At 38.7% G+C, this 24,086-nt stretch overlaps 1 protein-coding gene across 1 annotated transcript in view; it reads left to right on the top strand.

Annotated features, from left to right (window-relative positions):
• TNS3 (tensin 3) overlaps nucleotides 1-24,086 on the top strand; it is a 119,402-nt gene that overhangs the window by 7,752 nt on the left and 87,564 nt on the right. Inside the window, exons 5-11 of the mRNA XM_054273225.1 lie at nucleotides 3,829-3,912; nucleotides 7,109-7,221; nucleotides 8,871-8,931; nucleotides 9,085-9,160; nucleotides 19,919-20,048; nucleotides 20,997-21,062; nucleotides 22,492-22,596. Coding sequence (XP_054129200.1) covers nucleotides 3,829-3,912; nucleotides 7,109-7,221; nucleotides 8,871-8,931; nucleotides 9,085-9,160; nucleotides 19,919-20,048; nucleotides 20,997-21,062; nucleotides 22,492-22,596 — 635 coding nt within the window. The remainder of the gene's footprint in view (nucleotides 1-3,828; nucleotides 3,913-7,108; nucleotides 7,222-8,870; nucleotides 8,932-9,084; nucleotides 9,161-19,918; nucleotides 20,049-20,996; nucleotides 21,063-22,491; nucleotides 22,597-24,086) is intronic.

The following is a 24,086-nucleotide window of genomic DNA, read 5'->3' as shown; positions in this document are numbered from 1 at the left end:
TGGGATTTTTGTTGGAATTCTAATCACATTGTTTTCCTTTGGGGTTTTTTAAATTTATACACATACATAAATGTACGTATATACATTTTATATATATACATAAATATATTAAAATAAGAATACATTCTAAATGTCATGGTTAAATCAAAGTTGGTCCTGAAATCACACCAGCATGTCAGTAATAGATCTGATCCGCTACTGTAGTTGACGGAGTCTTGAATCACTGGAGGTTAATGGCAAATTACTCATGGATGTCAGGCAAACTAGAATCCTGGAAAATAATCTGTGTTCATTGGGGTAAACCAAATTTATAAGTAATTATGGACCAAGCAACTAAGTGCATTGTGTACACCAATATGTGCTTAAAAAACCGCTTGCTTCAGTGATTGCCACAATTTCATATTTTGTTGAGAAGTATTGTGAATGGCAAAAACTGTCAAGTGAAGGTAGTACAGTTGTTATGGTGTGATTTCAGTGTTGCAGTATTATGTCATCCTTAAAGGTGGTACCTGGCTATAAATATACCATTACAGTCACATTCAGGTGGTGTTCTGTTAAGCCCAGCAATGAAAGGTATGACCTTTTACCCCAAACAAATTCAGGTCTCCTCCAGTGAAGTTGCAGGAGAGGAGTGAGCTTAGAAGCCCTCTTTAACTTCCTGGATATCTGGCACCTGCTATGCAAAGCTTAACTTTTCTGTGTAAGGATGAGATTGGGGGTTTCCCTGCTAGGATTTGTATATCCCTAGCATTATCAAGACTCTTGAAAATGGTACACAGCAACCTTGCAGAAGCAGAAATTACTGCAAATGCTGCTGTTAAGGGTGCCATCTACTGTGTCTGAATTGTTACTTGGAAGACCTTGAGGATGTTTGCCTTAAAGAAAATTCATATTTGTCAGCATGCATAGGTGTCCTGGTTCTGGCCAGGACAGGGTTATTTTTTTCAGTATGCTTGAGGGAGCATGGCCAGTACCCAGAGGTTATTCTAGACCACCTCATGTCATTGCCAGGCGTGCGGGGAAGGGGATCCTTCAAGGGAGAAGGGGTCCCTTTGGGTTGAGAAAATGTGGCAGACAGAGCCATCCAGCATTGTCTATTGTTGGGAGTTTCCACGGTGAGAGATACTGTTTCCTTTCTTCTACCCTCTGCCATTAGTATTGTTGTTAGTATTCATTTTCTTATCTCATTCCTGTGTCCAGTGAATTGTTCTTATTCATAGACCAAAACCTATGATCTTTGCCATTGTCCTCCAATTCTCCTCTCCATCCCACTGCAGGGAAGGGGAAAGGAGGGAGGGAACAAGCAGCAGTGTGGTTTGGAGAGCATCAGTAGGAGCACTTAATTAGGGAATTCCCTTCTTGAAGCACAACAACATGCCAAAGAAATCTAGGCTTAATGAAATTCTGTGAATTTATGCTTAGCACCTTTGCTGTAAAGACACACTAAGAATTAGGGTTGGAGTTGTTCAGTCTGAAAGAACAGTAGGCTCCAAGGAGACTCTCTGGTGGTCCTCCAGTACCTGAAGGAGGCCTGCAAGATGGGTGGAGTGGGACTTTTTCAAAGTAAGGCAGTGATAGGACAAGTGAGGGATGGCTATAGACTGAAGGAGAGTAGATTTAGATTAGATATTAAATATAAATTCTCTAATGTTAGCGTGGTGAGACACTGGAACAGGCTGTCCAGAGAAGTTGTGGATCCCACATTTCTGGAAGTGCTCAAGGCCAGGTTGGACGGGGTTTTGAGTAACCTAGTCTGGTGAAAGGTGTTCTGCCCATGGCAAGAGAGTTGGAACAAGATGATCTTTAAGGTTGTTTCCAAGCTAAACCATTTTATGATTCTATGAAAAATCTTTATTGATGCAACCTTCCTTTAGGTATATGTTGTAATATCAAATTTTCTCATTTAGGAAGGAATAATGTGTCATCACATTTAATGAGGTCAAACAGAGCTCTTTGTAATTTTTGGCAAATTCTATTTTAACAAGCAAAGTGCTAGCAGTTTTTGGCCACTTAGGAAGAGGCTGCCTAAATTCTGGATGGTAGTGTGGGTGAAGATGAATGAAGATATATGATGGATTGGGTGAGAAGGAGGATTTGGGTCACGAATATTGTAAGTACACACTATGTAATTTTTAGCACCCATGAAGAAAAGGCTTGACTTCATAGCCTGACCCAGCATCCAGTCAAGACAATTGGCATCTTCTGATTAATTTTTGGAAAAGGCATAAATTTCATTTTTATCCTGATATGCGTATGTGTACTTTGCAGGTTTTTTTTCCTCTGAACTCATTTAGGTTGAACTAGTTGTGGAATTTAAAAGTTGAGATACTGGTGTTGTCTTGGTTTAGGGCAGATTTGAGAGAGAACCTCCAAAAGGGAGCCCCCCCCCCAAAAGCAAACCTACATGACCCCTCCTCCCAACCAGTATGGGAAGAATTTTCTTGGTGAGAAGTGGAAAAAAACTGTTTATTTAACAGGCAAAACACTCCCCAGCACAAAAAAAATGAACAATACCAGATGACAAAACTCATTCGCTGCTCTGAAGAGACAACAAATTCAGAAAGTCTCTCCTGTGGGTGCCCGCTCTGTTACCAATCCCTCCGGCACTGGGAAAGGCTGCTGCCCAGAGCAGGCCCCCATAGACCACAAAGTACAAGCCCTCAGTGCTCCCCAGGTCCCTAGTCTAGAACAGGTTGGAACAGTTCCAAGAAAAGGGAAAGAAAACCAGTCCAGGGCAAACTCTGCCTCAGCTAGCTAAACCAACTTAAAAGCAAAGGAGTGTTCTGTTCTGCTCTGTCAGTGCACAGAGAACACAATGGAGGAGTGAGAGTAGGCTGGTAACAAAACTCTGTGCTTCTTCTTCTCCCTGCCTTTGCTCTCAGAGCCAGTCTTGAAGGCACAGAATATAATATCCAGCATAAACAGAACACCTGACTGGGGATACAAGCATCATAACGTCACCCTAGGACATGTTCATTCTTGTATTTTGGAACTTCCAGATCTTTTATGTTCTGATGCAAATTAAAACTGTGAACTATATCTGTTATGAGACACATTGTTTTTATCTGGAATAGATATAAAAGAATCACCATAGCATGTTACTTGGCATATGTGATGAACAACATTCTTACTAATTTTTGGCACTTCTTTTTCTTTTTTTCTGTAACCTCTTGCCTTCCTTCACCCAAAAAAGACCCACATAAGAGCCATTCTGGATAAAGAATAGAAGAAAATGTATTTTTTGGAATATGTTGTTCCTTGATTGTGTGTTTGAAGAGTTTATGGTTTCTGATGTAAAATAGTTCTTTTTCAAAGACAGTTTCTTCTTGATGGCTCATAGTACAGGAAACAAAGGCTAAATGAATTACTGACTGCTTAAATTAACCTCCATCCTGGTACTACAGTTCTTTCTGAAAAAGAAAATGAATTTGTATTTTATAGAGAGAACTCCCAGTGGCACATTAAAAAAATTATGGCAAGTATACTTCTTTGGGAGCCTGAGCTGTTTGGTTCTGCCAAAATTTTTTGCATTCTGATTTCAATGTATTCTTGTTGGAAGTATGCAGTTCAGTTTATTGAATAAGCATGTAGATGCTTTGCTCAGGAAGGAAACTATCTTGAGGTGTTGAATGAGGTGTCAGTGGAATAAACACAATTGTCCACAATATCCAAATTATTAGAGTTGCTAGTTAGATGCTTGTTTTTTTAATTTTTCTTAACTTCCCTCCTTTTTTTTTCTTCCAAATATTTTTGCATATTTCAAGCAGTAGCCTGCTGAATTTTTGAGATAACACTGAAGCAGAATAACATGTGTCTCTTTCTTGACAGTGCTGATCAGGCTCTAGACAGATTTGCTATGAAGAAATTCTTTGATGATAAAGTTTCAGCTTTAATGCAGCCGTCCCAAAGAAGGTATTCAATTTGTTTCTAATTTATATCAATAGGAAATGTCATAATTATCTTCTGCATCCATCCCTTAGTCCCTTTCCAGCTATGTGGAGGCTATTTCCACAAGATCTTTCAGTGCTTCCTGAATTTGCAGCACTTTATCTTGTATTAATATTCCTTGATTGATGAGCTCTCTTCTTCAGTTCCTGCACGTGGTCCCAGACAGACGAGACCTTTTGTACCAAACTGTTATCTAAATGGGTTCTCACTGCATTGTTTATTAACAAAGAGATGTCACAATCTTGATTTTTCCAAGATAATAAACTATTTTTTCTGTGATACAATAATGAGTACGCGAAGTATGCTGATTAGTGTGCAGTTAAGATATTTTTACTACTTGTTTAGATCATCTGCAGATTATGCACTTGCCCCATGTCCATGCTAGTGTTTGTCAAAGCATGCGATATTGATTATGGCAAGTTCATGTATCTGGATGTGTTATCTTTTCAGTCTGTCTGTATGACAAAGGTTGAATTAGGATTCAAAGTATTTCACTTTGGAAAGTGAATAGTTCTGGGGTTCACTATCTACTATGACAGGTAATTGAAGAATTCAGTACCAAAAGAGACTGATACCCATCAGACAAATAATTGTGATATAGGTGAATCTCTTTTAGAAATATAAAATATCATCTGGGTTTGATTTGGTAATTACTGGTTTTTTTTTTTTTTTTTTTTTTTTTTGTCTTAATCCATGTGCATGCAGTAGGTAGTTTAGAAGTTGTTTATAGTATAAGAATTTGCTAGTAATTAAAATAGAAAAACCAGTAGTAATAACTAATGTAAGGTTTTTGGTTCTGTTAATCTCTAAATAAAAACGTACCAGTTACTTTTTTAACCCATTAGGTGACATGCACAGCTCCTTTTAACTTGAAAAATAGTAACACAACATTCCATTAGACTTGAAATAAACTTTTCATTAGTAGAAGTTCACTGGCCTTTTTTTTTGTTTCCATTTTGTGCTTGCATATATGTGTATATGTGTATTGCATTTCAATAATAAGGATTTGAGAATGCTGCCTACCAGACAGAGAAGTGTGAACCATAGCAGCAAAAGGAAAGAGATATTGTTAATCTTCCCATTCAGAAGCCCTAGACAGCAGGAATATTCCAGTGAGAGCTAGGAACCTCCACAACAGCCTCTGAATTGTGCATCAGGGTAGTTTTCCAACCATATTGATGGGAAGTTTCAGTAGCTACTAACTTAAGTGAACTGTAGGTGAGCCCTAAAGCTAGACATTAGGTATAAATGATTGAATCTGTCTTTCCTACATCCCCTTTAAGGACACTTACTTAATTCTTCTGGGGGTAACTGCCGGTGGGAGGGCCTCAGAGATACTCGGTTTCCTTCTTGACTGAAGGAGTTAACATCTTTCCTCACCAGTACTGAACTTGAGCTGCCCTTGCCATCTTTCATACATATACACATTACCACTTAAGAGGGTAATTTCTAATGAGAACAGAGGCAGTTTTCCAAACTTTATGTCAGAACTGTTATCCCAAATCTCATCTCTCCTACCTTTGCCTGGCCTGGCAGTGGCCACTAATCTTATTGTAGAGAAAGGAAAACCAACTCTCTTAATATTTGTGGATAACTTTATACTCCTTTGTCCCCATTCTAATCAGTCAGTGGCCTTTTAATACGCTTTTTCTCTGAAACCATTGCTGGGTAATTAATTAGTGATATCCTTGTTAAAACCCAGTTGATGTATAAATGGGTATAAGTGGATCTCAAAATTGTAAATTATGAAAATGCACCCATTTTTAACATTTTGAAACCTTTTCTCTACCAAATTTTGTCCAGATAAAAATAAATTGTCGCAACTAAGTCACTTAGCTTTTTCCTACTGCTAATTTGGTACTGTAACAATGACAAGAAGAGTAGCTGTAGACCAGATCTATTTTGAATCCATTCTCAGATAAGCAGTTGAAGATTTCTCTGAATGAGAAATGCAGATAGAGACCCTTCATATGAAAAAAATTTCTCACAAACCTTCAGGATAAATGTTTGAACGCTCTTCTCAAAAATAAGCTGACTGTCTCTAGGCCCCTTAAGTGCACTACCTTGAGAAAGGTTTTCAAAAATTTCAGTCTAATTTTTGTAATAGTTAAAAGCTGGTAAAGAGAAAATGGTCACATTGGTAATAGTAAATAATTTATTAAAGTCGTGAGAGGTCACTGACAAAACATTTTAACACAATATTTTTTGTCACGTTAGGTGGGTCAATTTGTAAAATTTGTGCTTTTGACGTATCAAATCCTTTCAGAAAGACTGACGGAGAAAACAACAACAAAAAAAGCCTTTTCTTAACATTTAAAATAGAGCTTTGCAAGCTCTCTGTAAAATTAAATCTATTTTAAATTACCCACAACCCCCATTCTGGGATAGTAAAGCTGTTGTTACTCAGCAGGATATCCTTAGTTGTGGTTTTGCCAGGAGTTCAGCTAATGAGATCTGTGCATAAAGGTGAAAAAAAGGTGATTTTTCTCTATACATTCCTGAGAATAAAGTTAAATGAGGATTGTCTCATAGGCATGGAAAAAAAAGGGACTCAAAGCTGGTGGAAAAATTAAAGACACAGCAGTGATGTTTACTTGCATGTATTTGCTCAATAGCTTGTGACCATACCACATATTAAATCACAGAAATAGAATAATTTTCACAGTGCTGTGGTAGTTTTCCTCTTGTTTGGTGCTGAATGAGATCACTTCTCATTATGAAGATGTTATTTGACTGCATTGCTCTTGAGATTTCTGATGAGGGCACTTCTTGCTCTTGTTTTAATGAAGATGACTTCACTGTAAATTGGATGGGAACCATATCATGCTGCTGTGAAAGACATTTAAGACTACAGTTGTAATTAGGAATGTGTACCAAAACAATTGACTTTACTGTCTCTTCTACTTAATTTCTTACTTAGAGTAGTAATGTAAACAACTAAAATAAAGATATCAACAATAGCAATGTAACAGCCATGGATTTAATACAGTGGTAAATTAAAGTGTCTTTTCATGCTGTTTTGTGAAGATTATTATTTTGGATTTATGTGCATTGTCACAATACTATTGATTACCCATAATCTGGAAATACCATTGTGTAAGTAATGTATTTGCCTAGTATTAGTGGTTTTATATAATTCAGATAAACTTTTTGTTTTCAGATACGTGCAGTTCTTAAGTGGCCTTCTATCTGGATCTGTGAAAATGAATGCAACCCCTCTTTTCCTGCACTATGTTATCCTTCATGGCATCCCCAACTTAGATGCTGGGGGAGGTAAATTACCTAATTTTTCCTATTCAGGTGTAGGATCAAAGTCTTGTTTCATTTTGGAACTTTCTAGAAAGGCTGCATGAATCTCAGATTAGAATTAATATCTTTTTGATATCCATCAAAATATTCCCAATAAAGTAGCCAGAAGAGAAGCATTCTAAGAGTAAAAATTGGAGCAGGTGAAATCAATTTCTTGTTCTTTGTTAAATGAAGAGTTGATGCTATTCGTCTCTGCCTATCTCTGAACAGTTGTGGTCTCTGTTACTGTAAAGGATCTGGGAACCTGGTCACGTTTCATATTAAGTTCCTCTTTGTTTTGGGAAATGATTATAAATATAATCTCTTTTCTGTTTTGAGAATGGATTTTGTGTTGATAAGCTGTTCGGATAGGGTGTACTTACAGAATTACACAGAATCATTTCGTTTGGAAAAGGACCTCCAAGATCATAGAGTCCAACCTTTCACCCATCATCACTTTGTCAGTGAGACCATGGCATTAAGTGCCATGTCCAGTTGTTTCTTGAACACCTGCAGGGATGGTGATTCCACCACTTCCCTGGGCATTCTGTTACAAAGTTTAACAACCCTTTCAGTGAGAAAATTCTTCCTGCTGTCCAAAAGGAGCTTTCTCTGTGCAGCTTGAGGCTCTGTCCTCTTATTGTATCATTCGTTGCCCAGGAGAAAAGTCTGACTCCCACCTTGCTACAATCTCCCTTCAGGCAGGAGATTGGAGTGATAAGGAGTTATATGGAGTTATATGGAGTGATAAGGTCTCCCTGAGCCTCCTTTTCTCCAGGTTAAATAACCCAGGTCCCTGAGCCACTCCTCATATGTGTGGACATGTGTGGAGACTCTTCACCAGCTCTCTTGACTTTTTCTGGACACACTACTGCATTTCAGTGTCTTTCTTGAAGTGAGTGGCCCAGAACTCAACACAGTAGTTGAAGTGTGGCCTCACCACTGCTGCTAATGTGGTTTGCTGTCTTAAGTGGATTTAAAATTAAAATGATAGAATGAGATAATGTGCTAGAGCACAGTGAAGGAATAAACTTTAGTGGTTGCACTTGATGAACTTAGAGGTCTTAATGATTTATGATTTGTTTCTGCATTTTTATTATCCGAAGGTAAAATAGCACTGGTCTTTTGTAATATAATCAGCATGAATTTGAAATTAATATATTTTCATTGTTGTTTAATCTTTTTTTATTTCTAAAATAACTGCTTTAATAAAGTTAGGGTATTGTTTGTTCTAGTTAGAAATTTAAGAGCCTTATTAATTCTGAAAAAAATCTGAAGATCAAATAATCTGTTTATTTGGAAAATGTTTTTATTTTATATTGGGGGTTTGCTTTCTTTTGGCCATTATCATTCTTCCTTTATTAATTTCATTTTCTTGCAGAATTTATTTCCTTCCTTACTAGAATCCCTTAAAGTCCCTTCCTATTGAATTCAGAACTAGTCTAAAATAAAATAAAATAAAATAAAATAAAATACCTTTTAGCCAATTTTGCTTTGAAGGGTATTTTGACAGTCCAGCATTACCACTTATGTGCCATTTTGCTCAGTCTGGTTGTGAATGAAACTTCCTAGTTGTAGTGGTTTTCCTATATCTCAGTGTTACAAAACACTCTTTTTTGTTGGATTCTTTTCAGCTTGTTGGCCTTTTCTGAAGTTATACCAGGCTATGCAGCCAGTTTATACATCTGGAATATAGTAAGTTGTAAGCATTTTCCACTATGATTTGGTTTAGGTTTTAATTTCCATGATTGCAGAATTACATAGCCTTTTTTAGTTTTGTTTGTGGGTTTCTTCTTTGTTTTATGTTTTTTTGTCTTTAAACCATGTATTTTTTTTTCTTCTGTCAAGTAGCATACAGTCAGAAAATCAAAGTCGAATCTGCATTGCTATAGACCCTGCCCAGCTTTTGAAAGGAGATATTATGGTGAGTTAATTGTATGGAATGAAAATCTATTGACATGACATCTAGTTTACAGTTTCTGACCTGTTTTGTGCTGTAAAAAAAATTATTTAATGAAATGCCTGGAAATACTACAGAATAATTTAGGTTAATTTAGTCATCATTTTTGGCTTTCATGGGAATAAAAAAAATCTTGTAAAACTCAAACAAAAAGGTTTATAGGAGCAAATTGTTTTCAAAACAATTGCTCTCAGCATTCTCATTTTATAGCATCACCAAGTCCAGTAAGACCTGTATTGCTCTTTTCTTTATAAAAATAACTGTGGGGAGTATTTGTAATTTGGCATTAAAATATCTTGCCCTCTAATTTGGCAGGCAGTGTGCACAACTGTAAAACTATCTGCTATAAAGAAAATGCCTAAGTAATTCTAAATTGTTCTGCACTCAAAAAAGTGCTATACCAAATAAGGGATAGGTAATGTCTGAGGTCTGGCCAGCATAAGGTTAAATTTTGCAGTAGCCAGACAGGGCATGGTTTGGACCCAAAGGTTATTTTGTATGACCTCATGTTATTTTTCAGGGACAGGGGGAGGGCTTCCTTCATCGTCAGGTAGCATGATGGAGGGAGTGCTCAGGTTTTGCTGAAGTTTCTGGGAGGTAGGGGGAGGAAGAATGGGAGAGGTCTGTGAGCAATTGTGTGTGAATTGTCTAGGTTTTGTTTACTTGTACTCTCTGTCATTTGTATTGGTGCTGTTACTGTTTGTGCATCCAATTCTCCAGCCTGCTGCAAGGGAGAGGGGGAGGGGTAGTGCTTGAGCAGTGTGTGTGGTTTGGAGTGTTTCAGTGAGAATACTAATTGGAAAACACCATTTCTGAACCATGATAGTCTTATTTGGCACCCAATGTGAGGCACAAAAGGTTAGGATAGCAACAGGTCTGCTCAGAGTGGGTTTGAAACAAATTTCATCTAAGCATTTTGTTGCATTAGGTCCAGAGCCACTGGTCACAATGTTGCTTAATTTGTCCATGTAGTGTGGTACCTAACTTTATATATTTCCATACCTCATGATATTTTTCAGATCAGGGAGAGGGGTCAGGATTGTTTTGTTGGTGTACTATGTGATACAAGCTTATGATGTGGTAACATCAAGGACAGTGAGGGTCATTTGGATGTGTATTGAGTACTGCTCTCCTGCCCTTACCTCCAGCATTACCTTTGGGAGTGCATTAATAATCATATCCAGTTTGTGGGGGGCACAGGGGAGAATGATTTTCCCAAGCTTTTCATCTCCTTTTTCTCTTTCAGACCTCTTACAACAGTTTTTGAAAATTTTGAATTCCCCCTGGATATTAAGGAAAGCTTGTTCTTGTGGCTAGGTCTGCCAGCTCTCCTCAGTCTGGTCCACACCATGTTAGTTACAGGAGATATTTTTTGGCGGGTCTTTCAGAGATCTGCCCTGAGGGTGGGTCATCATGAGTGGCATGGAAGGTAGGAGAAAATGGGCCAGCTTCTGAAGGACTATTCTGCTCCAATGGTTTGTAAGTTCACCCCTGAACAACTACAAGACTCTGTTGAAGTGATAAAATATGCAAAAGAAGAAATGCCGTGGCAGTTCCAGAGAGGAATGAAGTTTTTCAATGTGCGGGGCTCTGGCATCTGTTTATTGGACATTTCTCATTACCAGACAGCACCATCAGTGGGAAGGGAGGAAAGCATATCAACAGGCACTGTGGCCACTCAAACTGCAGCTGATCCAGGGGAACAACATGTGCTGGTAGCAGTTGCTCCGATACAGAAGAAGAAATCCAAGACGGAATCAATTGGCATAAGGGATGAAGAGGCAGTAGGGCATTCCACAAGAGGAAGAAGCAGGGCAATCACCTGACATCTGTCTCTGGGTGAGCTATGAGGTATGAGTAAAGATTTCAGCCACCAGCTGGGTAGCCCCTGATGATGTGGCTGGTCTAATACTGGGATATTGTGGCCCACGATATGAAACCAAATGGTAGTGAAGCCAAGCAACTGGGATTTGTGTCTTGGAATGCGTGCATTGGGATTGGGAAGAGAACAGCGTCTCAGCCTCAGGAGGTAACTACTGTCAAGTATAGGGAGTGTCTTGTGTCTTAACAAGAGTGATCTATTAGTGCAGTGAGACAAGTGGAACACCATGGAGAAAAGTACTTGAGAGAAATAGCTGTGCTGGAGGTACTTTGTAAGGATTCAAATAATGAGCAATTCCCTATAAATCCAGATGAAGTCTGGTGTACACAAACACCGCATGTGGTGGAAGTTCCTAGGAAGTGCACCATTGCTGTATATGAACTCATTGACAGTGATATCATGGAAAGAAAGTGAACAAAGACCTTCCTCCCTATGGGCCTGCATCTTGTCCATAGAAAGACTGCCCCAGGACCTCCTGGAATTTCAGACAGGGCTATCAGCAATTTAAAGAAATGTCCCATGCCCTACCAGTACAGACCAGTCTCTGCTATTAGCAACAAGTGTTGTCCTGCTCAAGACAGAGGGTACACCATACGTGTGGTTTTACGTGCATAACCATGGAGAGGATATATGGAGGTGGGATGGAAAACCCACTTCTGTCCTAGCAGCACTGCTGTGTGAATTGAAAGGAAGCTCAACTACTGCAGGAAATTCTTCAAGGATAAATCCTGCTCCAATTTCCAGTGAGTAAGACATCAGAGAGAATAGGAGGGCTGATGCTACTTCCAATGCTCTTGAAGGGATCTCTATGCTTACAAGAAATAAGTAACAAGTACTGTTACAGGAGGGGCCCTACCTTCAGCCAGGTGTGGGAAAGGGACAGTCTGATTTATTTGACTTCATGGATCCCACGGCCTGGAACATCAGACCCACATGAATGTGAGGTTTTAGTTGACACCAGCATACAATGTACCCTGATGTTGTTGAGATATGTAGGAGCAGAATCTTTTGCTGTTTCTGGGGTGACAGGTGGCTGTAATGGAAGCTGTAGTGAGCCTGACTGGGAATGAATGGAAAAACACCCAGCTGTGACTGGTCCAGAAACCCTGTGCATCATTGGCATAGATTACCTTAGGAGAGGGTATTTTGAGGACCCAAAAGGGCATCATTGGGCTTTTGGTGTTTCCACAGCTGCTGTGGAGACAGAAGAAATTGGACAGCTGAACACCTTCCCTGATCTCTCAGAGGACCCTTCTGCTAACAGTCACTGCCATGACAATGTAGCCTTGACAGTAGCGCGACAAACAGTGACACCATGTTTTGTCATAGCATGGTGGCCCTGGTTGGGTAATAATTAACATTGACTCCATGATTCCAGAAGGCTGATCAATTGCTTTATTAGACTATACTTATTAAGAAAAACATATCCCTTACAGACAATCAGATACAAGTGGATCCTATTGGTCCTTGAATCCAAATGCCATCACCATTGGCCAATTAAGAAGTTACCCTTTGGTAAACAAATCTCCTTAACACATTCCACATGTTCACAAAAACAGGTGCAGCAAGTGAAGATAAGAATTGTTTATCATTCTTTTCTCTGATCTTCTCACAGCCTTCCCCAGGACAATGCCTGGGAAACTTGTGCCTGTCGCTCTCTGTGACCAGAGAGTGGCTGCCGCAGTGATTCCTCATGAATGAAATGATTCATCCTCCAGAGAGCCAAGGAGTGGTCAGCAAGACTCGCTCACCCTTTATTAGTACTGCGTGGCCAGTGCATAAGTCCATTGGAGAGTGGACACCACTTCTGAGTGCTGCTGTGCTGGGTATGCTGGAACTTCACTATGAACTGAAGCCCAAGGCAGCAAAATGGTGTCTCTTCACATTGCTAATGCACTTTTCTCCATTCCTTTAGCAGAAAAGTGCAGGCAACAGTGTGATGTTACCTGGACGGATGTCTAGTACACCTGAAATGGACTGCTCCGGGATTTTAAAACCCCCACTATTTGCCATGTACTGATCCAGACTGAACTGAAAAAGGGCAAAGCTCCAGAATACTTGCAACACATTAATGACATCATTCTGTGGAGTTACACAGCAGAGGAAGTTTTTGAGAAAGGCAAGAAGACAATCCAAGTCCTCCTGAAGGCTGGCTGTGCCATAGAGCAGAGTAAGGTCAATGGACCTGCCCAGGATATTCAGATTTTAGGAGTAAAATGGCAAGATGAGTGTTGTCAGGTTCCAATGGATGTAGGCAAAAAAAAATAGCAGATATGTCCCCGTCAACCAGCAAGAAGAAAACACAGGCTTTCCTAACTGATAGAAGTTTTTGGAGGATGTATTTTTCAGATTTTAGTTAGATTGTAAGACCTCTCTATCAAGTGAAGAACAATGATTTTAAGAAGAATGATTTTAAGTGTGGTCCTGAACAACAACAAGCTTTTGAACAAATCAAACAAAAGACTGCTCATGCAGTAGCCCTTGGGGCCAATCAAGACAGGATAAGATGTGAAAAGTGTGCCCTATACCGCAGCTGGGGGGAAAATGGTCTTTCCTGAAGTGTCTGGCAAAAGATATCCAGGGAGACCTGAGGACAAGCCCTAGGGTTCCAGAGTCAGGAATCTAAGGGCTGCTACACCCCTACTGAAAAAGATATCCTGGCAGCTTATGAAGGGGTTTGAGCTGCTTCAGAATGATTGACATCAAAGCACAGCTCCTCCTGGAGCCTCAACTGCCAGTGCTGGGTTGGATGTTCAAAGGATATTTCCCATATGCCACTGATGCTTCATGAAGTGAGTCATGCAGATCACATGGCTAGCTTGAATAGGAAACCCCAATTGCCCAGGGATCTTGGAAGTCATCATAAACTGGTCTGTAGGCAAAAATTTTGTACTAACATCAGAGAAGCAGGAGAAGAAGGTGACATGCTGAGGAGGTCTCACTATATAATCAGCCCCAGAAAATGAAAGCAATATGCTCTCTTTACCAACAGTTCTGCTGTATTGTAGAGATACATTGAAAACAGAAAGCTGCTGTATGGAGTCCTATGTGACAAATTGCAGAAGCTATTGAAGGACAAGGTGGATCAAGTCAGGTCACAGAGCTGAAGGGCATCCAGTTGCCTTTAGATATTACTGAATGAGAGAAATGGCCAGCACTCTACCATGGATGGTGTACACTGACTCATGGATGGTGGCAAGTGTTCTGTGGGGGTATCTGTATTGGTGGAAAAAGATTAATTGGTTGCACAGAAGTAAACCTATCTGGGTGGTTGAATGGTATCAAGACATTGCTGCCTGGATAGAGAAGTTGGCTGCAAAAGTACCTCATGGAGATGCACACATACTGAAGAGTTAGGCTACTGAAGAACGTTGCAACAACAGGTGGCTCAAGCTGCCAAGATTAAAGTGTCTCAGGTGGATCTGGACTGGGAACATAAGAGTGAATTACTTCTGGCTTGGTGGGCCCATGACACCTCAGATTATGAGGGAAGAGATGCAACATACAGATGGGCTTGTGATTGAGGGGTGGATTTAACCATGGGCTCTATCTCTCAGGCTATCCATAAGAGTGAAATGTGCTGCAATCAAGCAGGACAAGCAGGTAAAGCCCCTGTGGTATGGGGGACAATGGTCATAATATAAATATGGGAAGGTCTGGCAGATTGATTGCATCACACTCAGGCAAACCCACCAAGGCAAGCATTACCTTCTTACAATGCTGGAAGCAACCACTGGACATGTACCTTGTACCTCACACCAGTGCCAGCAGCACCATCTTGGGCTTTGAAAAGCAAGTCCTGTGGAGACATGCCACCCCAGAAAGAAGTGAGTTGGACAAGGGAACTGATTTCAAAAATTGCGTCATAGACACCTGGACCAGACAGCATGGTATGGAGTGGGTGTTTCATACTCTTTATCATGCACCAGCCTCTGGGAAAACTGAAAATTACAATGGACTGTTAAAACCATATTGAAAACAATGGATAGTGGGACCTTCAAACATTGGGATGTAGCAGAGGCCACCTGCTAAGTTAACACAAGAACTCTACCAATTGAGCTGGCCCTACCCAATCGAAACCTCCACATACTGCAGAAGGGAATAAAGACCCTGTGGTGCATGAGGAATATGTTAGGCAAGACAGTTTGAATAAGTTCTGCTTCAAGCAAAGGCAAACCCATCCATGGGATTGTTTTTACTCAGGGACCTGGATGCACTTGGTGTGTAATGGAGAGGTTCAGGAGAAATGTGGTGTGTACTTCAAGGGGACTTGATTTTTGGGTGAAAACAGTAATATTAAATTGTATAATGTTGGTTGCTGAATGACACTGCCAGTGTAAACAGTGAGAACAAACAGTGAGAATGGACCGCTCCAGATGCACCAGTCATGAGCTCCTGTTGCAGCTTGCAACCACCCAACAGCACACCAGCCCTTCTGCCTTAGAAGACACCTAGGACAATGGAAATGATAGTCATGAACTGAATGAATGCAGCAGACAACTTGAAAGGATTAGGCCAGTGACTATGGAAATGATACCTGTGCTTGTGTGTGTGTGTGTGTATGTACATATATATATGTGTGTGTGTGTGTGTGTGTGTGTGTGTGTGTAGATGGAAGGTGTGGGTTTTGGGCATGATGTAGATGGCATAGAATAAGGCATGGATAATGTCCTGGTCCTGTTCAGGACAGTTTTAATTTTTGCAATAGCCAGAAGGGGCATGGCTAGGACACAGAGGTTATTCTATACCACCTTGTTTCATTTTTTTGGGATGGGGAAGGGCTTCCTTCTGGTTTGGATTGGATGGTGGAAGGAGCAGTTGGGCACTGTTGGGGATTCTGTGGGGGGAAGGTTTGAGTAATTGTATATGACTCATTCATTTGTTGTTGTTGTGGTTTTTATTTTCTTGTACACTCTGTTATTAGTATTGTTGCTGTAACTTTTCATTGTCTCATTTCACTGCTGTTTTCAATAAATTGTTTTTATCTCAGTCTGTCATCTTATCTTTTGTGCCTCCAATTCTCTTCAGCTTGCTGCTGGGGAAAAGGGGTGTGGTTGAGTGGTGTATGGTTTGAAATGTTTCAGTGGGAACATTGAATTGGGGAGTATCATTCCTAAACCACAAGTGTCCAGATTTGGTATCAGATTATTTTTTTCCCTCTCCCTATTCAGTTCTGTATATTGTTGTTTTGTTCTTTCACTGAAAAAGGGACAAACAATTTTTAAATATACTATTATAAATTGGCATACTTTGAAAGTTTGAGACAGTTTCAAATTAAGGACATTTGGTTAGTTTTTGAAGGACTGTTGGTGCCTAAGGAAATGGAATAGATCACAACAGAAATCAGTCTGAGATAAACTCAGTATCTCTCAAATGAGATTTTAGAAAGAAAAAGAGCATGTAGCTTTTCAGTAATGCATCTTTTAAAAGAGATAATCTTCCATAATCTCATGCTATTATCTGAGATAATTATGAGCAAACCAGGGTCTTTTTCAGCACTTCAGTGTTTTCTAAACAAAAACTTTAGTTTTGAATATTTTTTTATTCTGTCTAAGCAAAATCTTCAGTGGTATCATACAAAAATAATGATCTGTAAGATGCTCCATCTCCAATTCATAAAAGGTTTAACTGTTTGAAACGCATGTTCGTTTGTTTGTTTTAAAAAGGTAAATATCCTTTCTTGCCTTAGATTTAAGGAATTTGTTAACATCATGTGAATAGCATGTGGTGATACAGAACAGATGCAGTGGTTGAGAAGCTGCACTGACATCTGCAAATGCATATAGGAATTTTCCAGCACATTACAGTGGCTTGCTGTCCTGGTTTAGGGCAAATTTGGTAGAGAATCTCCAAAGGAGGGCCCCTCCAGAAAGCAAACCCACACGGCCCCTCCCCCCAACCGGTTCGGGAAGAATTCCTCAGAGAGAAGTGGAAAGAACCTGTTTATTTAACAGGCACAGCCCCCCCCCCCCCCCCCAGCATACAAAATGAACAATACCCGATGACACCACTCTGAAAAAGATGACAAAATCAGAAAGTCTCTTTCGGGGGTGGTTGCTCTGTCCTCAGTCCCTCCGGTGCTGGGGCAGCTGCTGCAGCCAAACGGTGCAAACCTTCGGTGTTCCCAGTCCCAGTCCGGAGCAGGTTGGAGATGGTCGAAGAAAAAGGAGAGGAGAAACAGTCCAGGAAGGAATTTGGACTGTTTAGCTAGAACTAGCTAATAAGCAGAAGCAAAAGAGAGCAGAAGTGAGAGCAGAGAGAGAGAGAGAGAGAGCGCAAAGCAGAAAGCCACAAGCAAATGAAAGCAGTCCTATATACTGCCCGTCTCTGTGTCCCTGATAAAGGAAACCCAAACAAAACTTTCACTCTTCAAAGCCAGTCTTAAAGGCACAGAACATATGAATGGGGATACAAGCATCATAATGTCACCCCAGGACACTTGAGTTAATTCTTGATTATGGCATCAAAAGGTAGTGAAGTCAGAATTCAAAGTTATGCTTAGACTTCATTGAAAGTTTATTATGCATACTGAGCACTAAAAGATGGTTTTAGTCTATGGATATAGAGGTAAAATATTACTGATTGTAAGAGAGAACAGATTTTCATTAAAAATTACAATTCTCTGTAGCTAAGTTCATTAGGACAAAAATTAAGTTAATTTTAACTTAAATTAATTAAAACTTTAAATTATTTAATTTTAAACTAATCTGGGTTAAATCCAAGGCTGGTACTTTGGATTAGAAAGTAGAAAGAAGGAGGAACTCCCTCTGTTATTCAGTATTTTTATAAATGAGATTATGTAAAAGGCAGTACATTTTGAATAAATCCAACAACTGTTCAAAGGCAAAATTTAAATTATGTATGAATGTATATAAACTTAAAGATGCTCTTTTCAAGTATTTTTGCTCACATAATACAATTACATGGAGTTATCACAGTTACTTTCATATAATTTTACATTTTGGAGCAGGTTGATGTGGAAAATAGATTTGTAGAGACCCTCGAGGGGTAGTTTTAGATTATTAGCTTTAAAGCATCTACATCATAGTGTGGCAAAAAGCTGGCCAAAAGCTGATAGGCCAAGAAACACAGTGTATTGTAATTAAGAAATAGTAGGCTTCTGATTGTGATGGCATGAATTATAACATCTGTATTGTCTCAACCTTCTCAGCAGACTGAAAATAAAATGAAGTTTTTAAAATGCCTCTCAGTTGCCTCATCTCTAGATGATTAAAAAAAAAAAAACCCAACAGGTTAGTTCTAATATCTCTCATCAGGGCTCTCTTAATTCTGTTTCTGTCCATTTTTCACTTCTAGGAAAACTTGCCTTTTTCATCCTTTATGATGGTGTTTTGTCCTTACAGAGCTGCTTGGCATGCTGGAGATTGAGCACTTGTTTATTGACTCAAGCAGTCAAACTTTATTCATACCTTACCTTTTGGTAATTAAAGTAGTCCAGTCATGCTGGTAGTTGTGTTGGACTAAAAGGAAGTAGATCCCTTTCACAGGGGTATGTACACAATTAGTGCATGTAGAGCACTGTCTAAAGAAAGAAGCAAATACTATTTTACCTGGTATTGCCAATATACCGTAGGGGATTCTCTTAAAACAAACAACCAACCTCCTTGCTTTCCGATTAAATAGAGACTACATGCACAGAGAATCACCCAGCCCTTATAATGGTTTAGGAATATGTGATTTGCATACAGAATACTTGACAAAAAACCATTTCTGGTATATGGGCTGAACTATTTCAGAAGTTGTCCTGTGTGCCAGGTATATGGTGAGTGCTGATTAACTTCTGGAATTTAGGATATCATGAGGTTACTATAATGAAGACTAGATAGTAACATCTTGTTAGATTTTTCATTCTGTAGTGAAAAGAATTTCAGCACTATATTTTGACCCCAACTTTCAGAAGCATCCTTTGCAAGCTCTTACATTTTTCTTGCATTATTTAATTTGAGTAACTCTATTCTCTTCAATTGTTTGGCATTTTCTATCTAGGATGCTTTTCTTATTCTGACTTTAATAAAAGTGATATTTTTTTTCTTTTCAATGCATTTCAGTAATATCTGCTTTATCATAAAATCCTGATATAATCAGGATAGTATTACAAAATTTTCAGTCCTGTGACTAAGGTTGCCAAAATTTTTACATATTACTGTAAGAATGCTGAGTGCCTTTGTATGACAGTAGAGTCAGAGAATTAGTAGGTAAAATATCCATAGGTTTTGTCTAAGGGAAGCTGGTGTTAGACAATGGGTGTGGTATTCACTTTTAGCTACTGAAATTCATACTAGATGTTTTTCTAGAGTTCTTGTTCTAGCCAAGGTGTGAATACTGCTATCAACTTCCTGCAGTAACTTAAAATAAGATCCTAACATTAGAGCAGGTTTTTTACAAGTCCTAAAATAGATATAATCAGCTTGCAGGCTTGCTTTGAAAAAAGTCCTCATATTCTTAAGTTATTTTGAAAAGAGTGTGCTGAAATTCATTAATTTGGTAGGGAAGAGGTCTTTATACAGGTCAGCATTTCAATATTGTACACATATTGTGTACGGTATCACAGATATTGTGATTCTGGCTCATAACCTACTGATGGGGGACTGATAACGATGAAAATAGTGATTATTATTTTTTACGTATCTAGAAGTATCCTGCCTTGGACCTGTGTAATCTTAAAGGATTAAAAAACACATACCCTGCTTGTTTCAATATCAGAGGTGTCTACAATAAATTGTGTTGTGGCTGCCTTAATTAGCAACTAATATATACACATTTGTTCAGAATTGTAAGTAAAATACTAACTGAGATAAAATGTTGCTCTGTTTTTCTAGATAAAGTGTTATCACAAAAAATACAGGTCAGCTACTCGTGATGTGATTTTTCGCCTTCAGTTTCACACTGGAGCTATTCAAGGACATGGCTTGGTGTTTGGCAAAGAAGATTTGGATAATGCCAACAAAGGTACTTGTCTTCTGTGGTTGGTTGGATGTGTATATATGCGGGTGTGCAAGTATATGCATGTGACGATCTTCTTCAGCACCCATTCTCAAAAGGATTCTTTTTTTTTTCCCCCTTACTTATTTTTGGGGTCAAGGGAGACTGCTTTGAGTTAGTTAAATTGTAATGTGTAATACCAGTAAAACTCTAATGACAGGAAAAGCTCTTCAAGCAAGTTAATTGTCAGAATAATTCAGATACTCCTACACAGTCCTTATCACCTTCTCCCTCATTTAAATGGTGACTCTCTTTGTCACCATTGAAGGAAATAAGATGAGCTAAATTATTCTCTTTTCTGGCTAGTGAAAACCGTCATAAAGTCTGATAATGTGTTTGTGACATAGTCTGAGTCTTTTAATATGCTTCAGAATATCAAAGAATGGACACAGTTTTCAGACACACTTGAAAATGTGTCACACTAGTCCTCATATTTTCCAAATCATACTGTCAGTTTTATTGTGTTCATATGCAGGATTGGAACTTCCTAAGCCTATGTTACTAGCAAACTAAAATCAATCACATTTTCCTGCAGCGTGCACCATAAGGATACCAAAACTTTTGTGGTCAAGTATTGTGGTTTAGGCAATATGGGGAGCAATTTTAATTTTCCTAGGTGTGTTTTCTTTATAAGTCACGTTGGTCTACTGTCTAGAGAGAGGATTAGGATGTACATCTCTTCTGCTTTTGACTGTTTTAGAAAGCAAGCAAAACTCCAGCTGGGATTTATGTGGTCTTTTCTGGAGAATGTGTGGCACAAAAAATATGGCTTTTAAAACCAGATCACTAAGCTGCAAGTGGGAAGGGAAGAGTGATGAGGGTACATGAGAAAGCTGTAGAGAATCCTGATTTCTGAGTGCACTGAAACTGCTCTCCTGGGAAACATCTTGCTGAATTCCTGTCCTTTGTTCTCAGATGACCGTTTCCCTGACTACAGCAAGGTGGAATTAGTGTTTTCAGGAACTCCAGAGAAAATTCAAGGTGAGCATAGAGAACCAAAAATATGCTTAATTTCAAAATAAATCATATTGAAATACACATTTTTTTAAAAAAGTATTTTTCCTCTTTTCTTCCATTTCTCTTGTAAAAAATGTGAAATTTTACACTTTCATTAAAATATATTAGTTATTGGTTTAAATTTGGAAAAGTTAATAAAGACTCTTCATTTATATCAGCATAGAAGTCACCAGATTTAGTTTTAAAGCTATACCAGAACACTTTCTACAACTAGTAGAAAACTTTAATGTATCTGTGTAAAACATAGATAGTAGGTGGTTTGGCTCAACATAAGTGACACAGTGTTCTAGAACATAACTGACTGTGTTATTTTTAAGAAAGAATGCAGTTGCCAAGAATATAATATCCTTGAATATTTAATAATAAAGTTTATAAATCTGCCTTGTTACAAATGTCATCACAGAAACACTCTATATATGGCTTTTTCCAGGCTGCATATAAAGGTAGAGGACCATAGCATTCTAGTCCTATTTGTAACTATTTTTGTTTTAAATGTCCCAGTATATGCATAATACTGTTGCTTTAGAAAAATTTACAGTAGGACTTGCTTTGTAGACACAACCAAAGGTTTCAAAACTGAGAATTTCTTTGTTCCCTAATCTAGACAGAAAAGACAATCTGTGATTTGTATCAGTATCAAAGCCACGTTCACAGTCATGAATTCTTGATGCCTGTGCTTTGCTTTTGAATCACTGCATTATGCCTAAATTCCTCACTGTATCCATTTAAAACCTGAACATTATTTAATGCCTTGTTAAGGGCACAAAAACATGGGTTACTGCTGAAAATTCCAGGTGTTTTCAGCAGAGCATACTTAAATGCAGCAAAACACATTGAAAGCCAGCTGTCTAGTCTCAGATTCTGCAGAGCTGCCACCTTGGAGGAACTGGAAGGGACATGAAGTCACAGTTTTCAGCTCTTCCTGTTTATCCTTAGTGATAAATTGCTCTGGTATCAGAATGATAATCTATATGAATCAGAATGAAATCTGTAACAAAGTCTAATTTTGTCATTCCTTTAAAACTATCTCCTTATAGATACTCATAGTTTCATTCTCAGAAGCTCTTTATCATGTCTGACCCTCTAGGGCTGGGTGGATCATCTTTGTTACTTGTGTTTAGGGACTGATCCAAGTTATCAGCCTACATCATAAACAAAAAGCTCAAGATAAAATTATCTGAATGATAAATGATAAATTAAGCTTTTCTTCTTCTTTTTAAACTGTTTTATTTAACCTTTCTTCCCCTTTTGCTGCTTCTTACATTTCAGAATAGGTAGTTGCCATTCAGGGAGCAAAGGTCTGTCAGAAGGCTACAGACATACGTACATATGTGTGTGTATATAATTACATATGTGACTGATAATTTTTGGTTTCAAACATGTCTCATTTTAGGATGTGAACACCTTCATAATGATCATGGAGTAATAGTTGATTACAATACATCAGACCCACTGATACGCTGGGATTCGTATGAAAATATGAGCCCTGATGGGGAAGGTGAGTAATTTTGTCACATTAGACCAGGGCAAAACATTTTGCAACAGTTCCAGAAAGAAGAAAGGAGACCTCATTTGCTTGAAGGTAATGCCACTTTACTGATATGTGAAGTAGCTTTCTACCCTTCCCTATTTGACATTAGTGGTTCTAATTTAGGAAAGAAAGCTGTAGTAGTTGAGATTCCTGTCAATACACAGAATGAACTGAGACACAACTGATTGATAGAAGTTACTTGTAAATTTGCCTAGAGACTTCTCTTTGTTCAAAAACTTCTATTTGGAATTCTGATACAGAATTTTAAGAACAACAAAATTATATGGTGAGTTTTTAGCTTTTGGTTACTATGTTATCTGGAGTATTTCAGAACATGCACCAGGCTGTTAATAAACAAACACTAAAGGGTGTGCCTATTTTAATATCTTCCTTTGTAAATGTACTTCTTTACAGATTTTTTAGATTTTTTTTCTGTAATCAGACAGCAAAAGATGAGAACCTTCAGTACTGCCTTCAGCTTCTGACTCCAGTGTGAATGCTCTCCTAATGTTTTGCTTGAGTGAATGCTGTGCTTTTAATGGATGTAGTTTTCATGTAAGGACTCAGAATGTTACACCTGTGGCTGCACACGTCAGTGCACATGCGTGCCTGACTTGTTACAAGTAAAAACATCAGATAAGGTATTGAATAGATGCCAAAGCTCTTGTTTTTACAACTTGCTTGTTATCAAATGAGAGACACATGAAGCTAGGATACTTAGGTAGCTGCTCTCTAGGTTCAGTTTCAATTGATTTTTATAGTCTGGATTTGGCATTGACCATCTAATGACCACATCAGTGAAGGCAGAAGCTTACTGGGAGCTTGACCGTCTACCACTGCCTCAATGTTGTAATAAGGGTATTTCCTAATGCACGGGAGACTCCAACCTGCAGAAAACTGGAGGAATAGAGAGAGTGGAAAGAGAACAATCAGTTTATGCAGCAGGTAGACCACTCCATAGGGAGTCATCAGAGTTGATTGAGACTGTGCAGTGTATTTTAGGAGTAACATCAGAGAGACTGAATCTTGACTGGAAATGATGTCTTAATTCCTACCCATGATGTTTCAATTTAATTTATGATTCCTTTCCCTTCCTTCCTCTGCCATCCTTTCCCCCTTCCTTTGCATATAACTAGCCCTCAACAAGCAATGCATTGATGTCAGATATTTTTTAATTGCTGAGATTGATTGGCTAGATGGGTTTGTCCTTCCCATCCTCATGCATTGCATTGTAGGTAACTAAAACAATGCAGGAAGTTGAAAGCAGAGATAAACATGCAGGCAGCACTCTGTTGGAAGATACAGAACTGTATGCTGTTCATGTCTTTGCTAAGAGTTAGTCAGGGCTCATTTTCAAGTACAGCTAGCTTGTCTGCCTGCTGTTCAGAAGTCATATGTGCTACTGAATAGATTTTTATATCTAATTTGTGTGCAGGGTACTTTTTAAATTACCTGAG

The sequence above is a fragment of the Melozone crissalis genome, unplaced genomic scaffold (genome assembly GCF_028551555.1).
Source record: "Melozone crissalis strain CALT ecotype California unplaced genomic scaffold, PUWL_Pcris_2 ptg000016l_1, whole genome shotgun sequence".
NCBI classification, from domain to species: Eukaryota; Metazoa; Chordata; class Aves; order Passeriformes; family Passerellidae; genus Melozone; species Melozone crissalis.
This window is presented reverse-complemented; position numbering and strand designations above follow the sequence as displayed.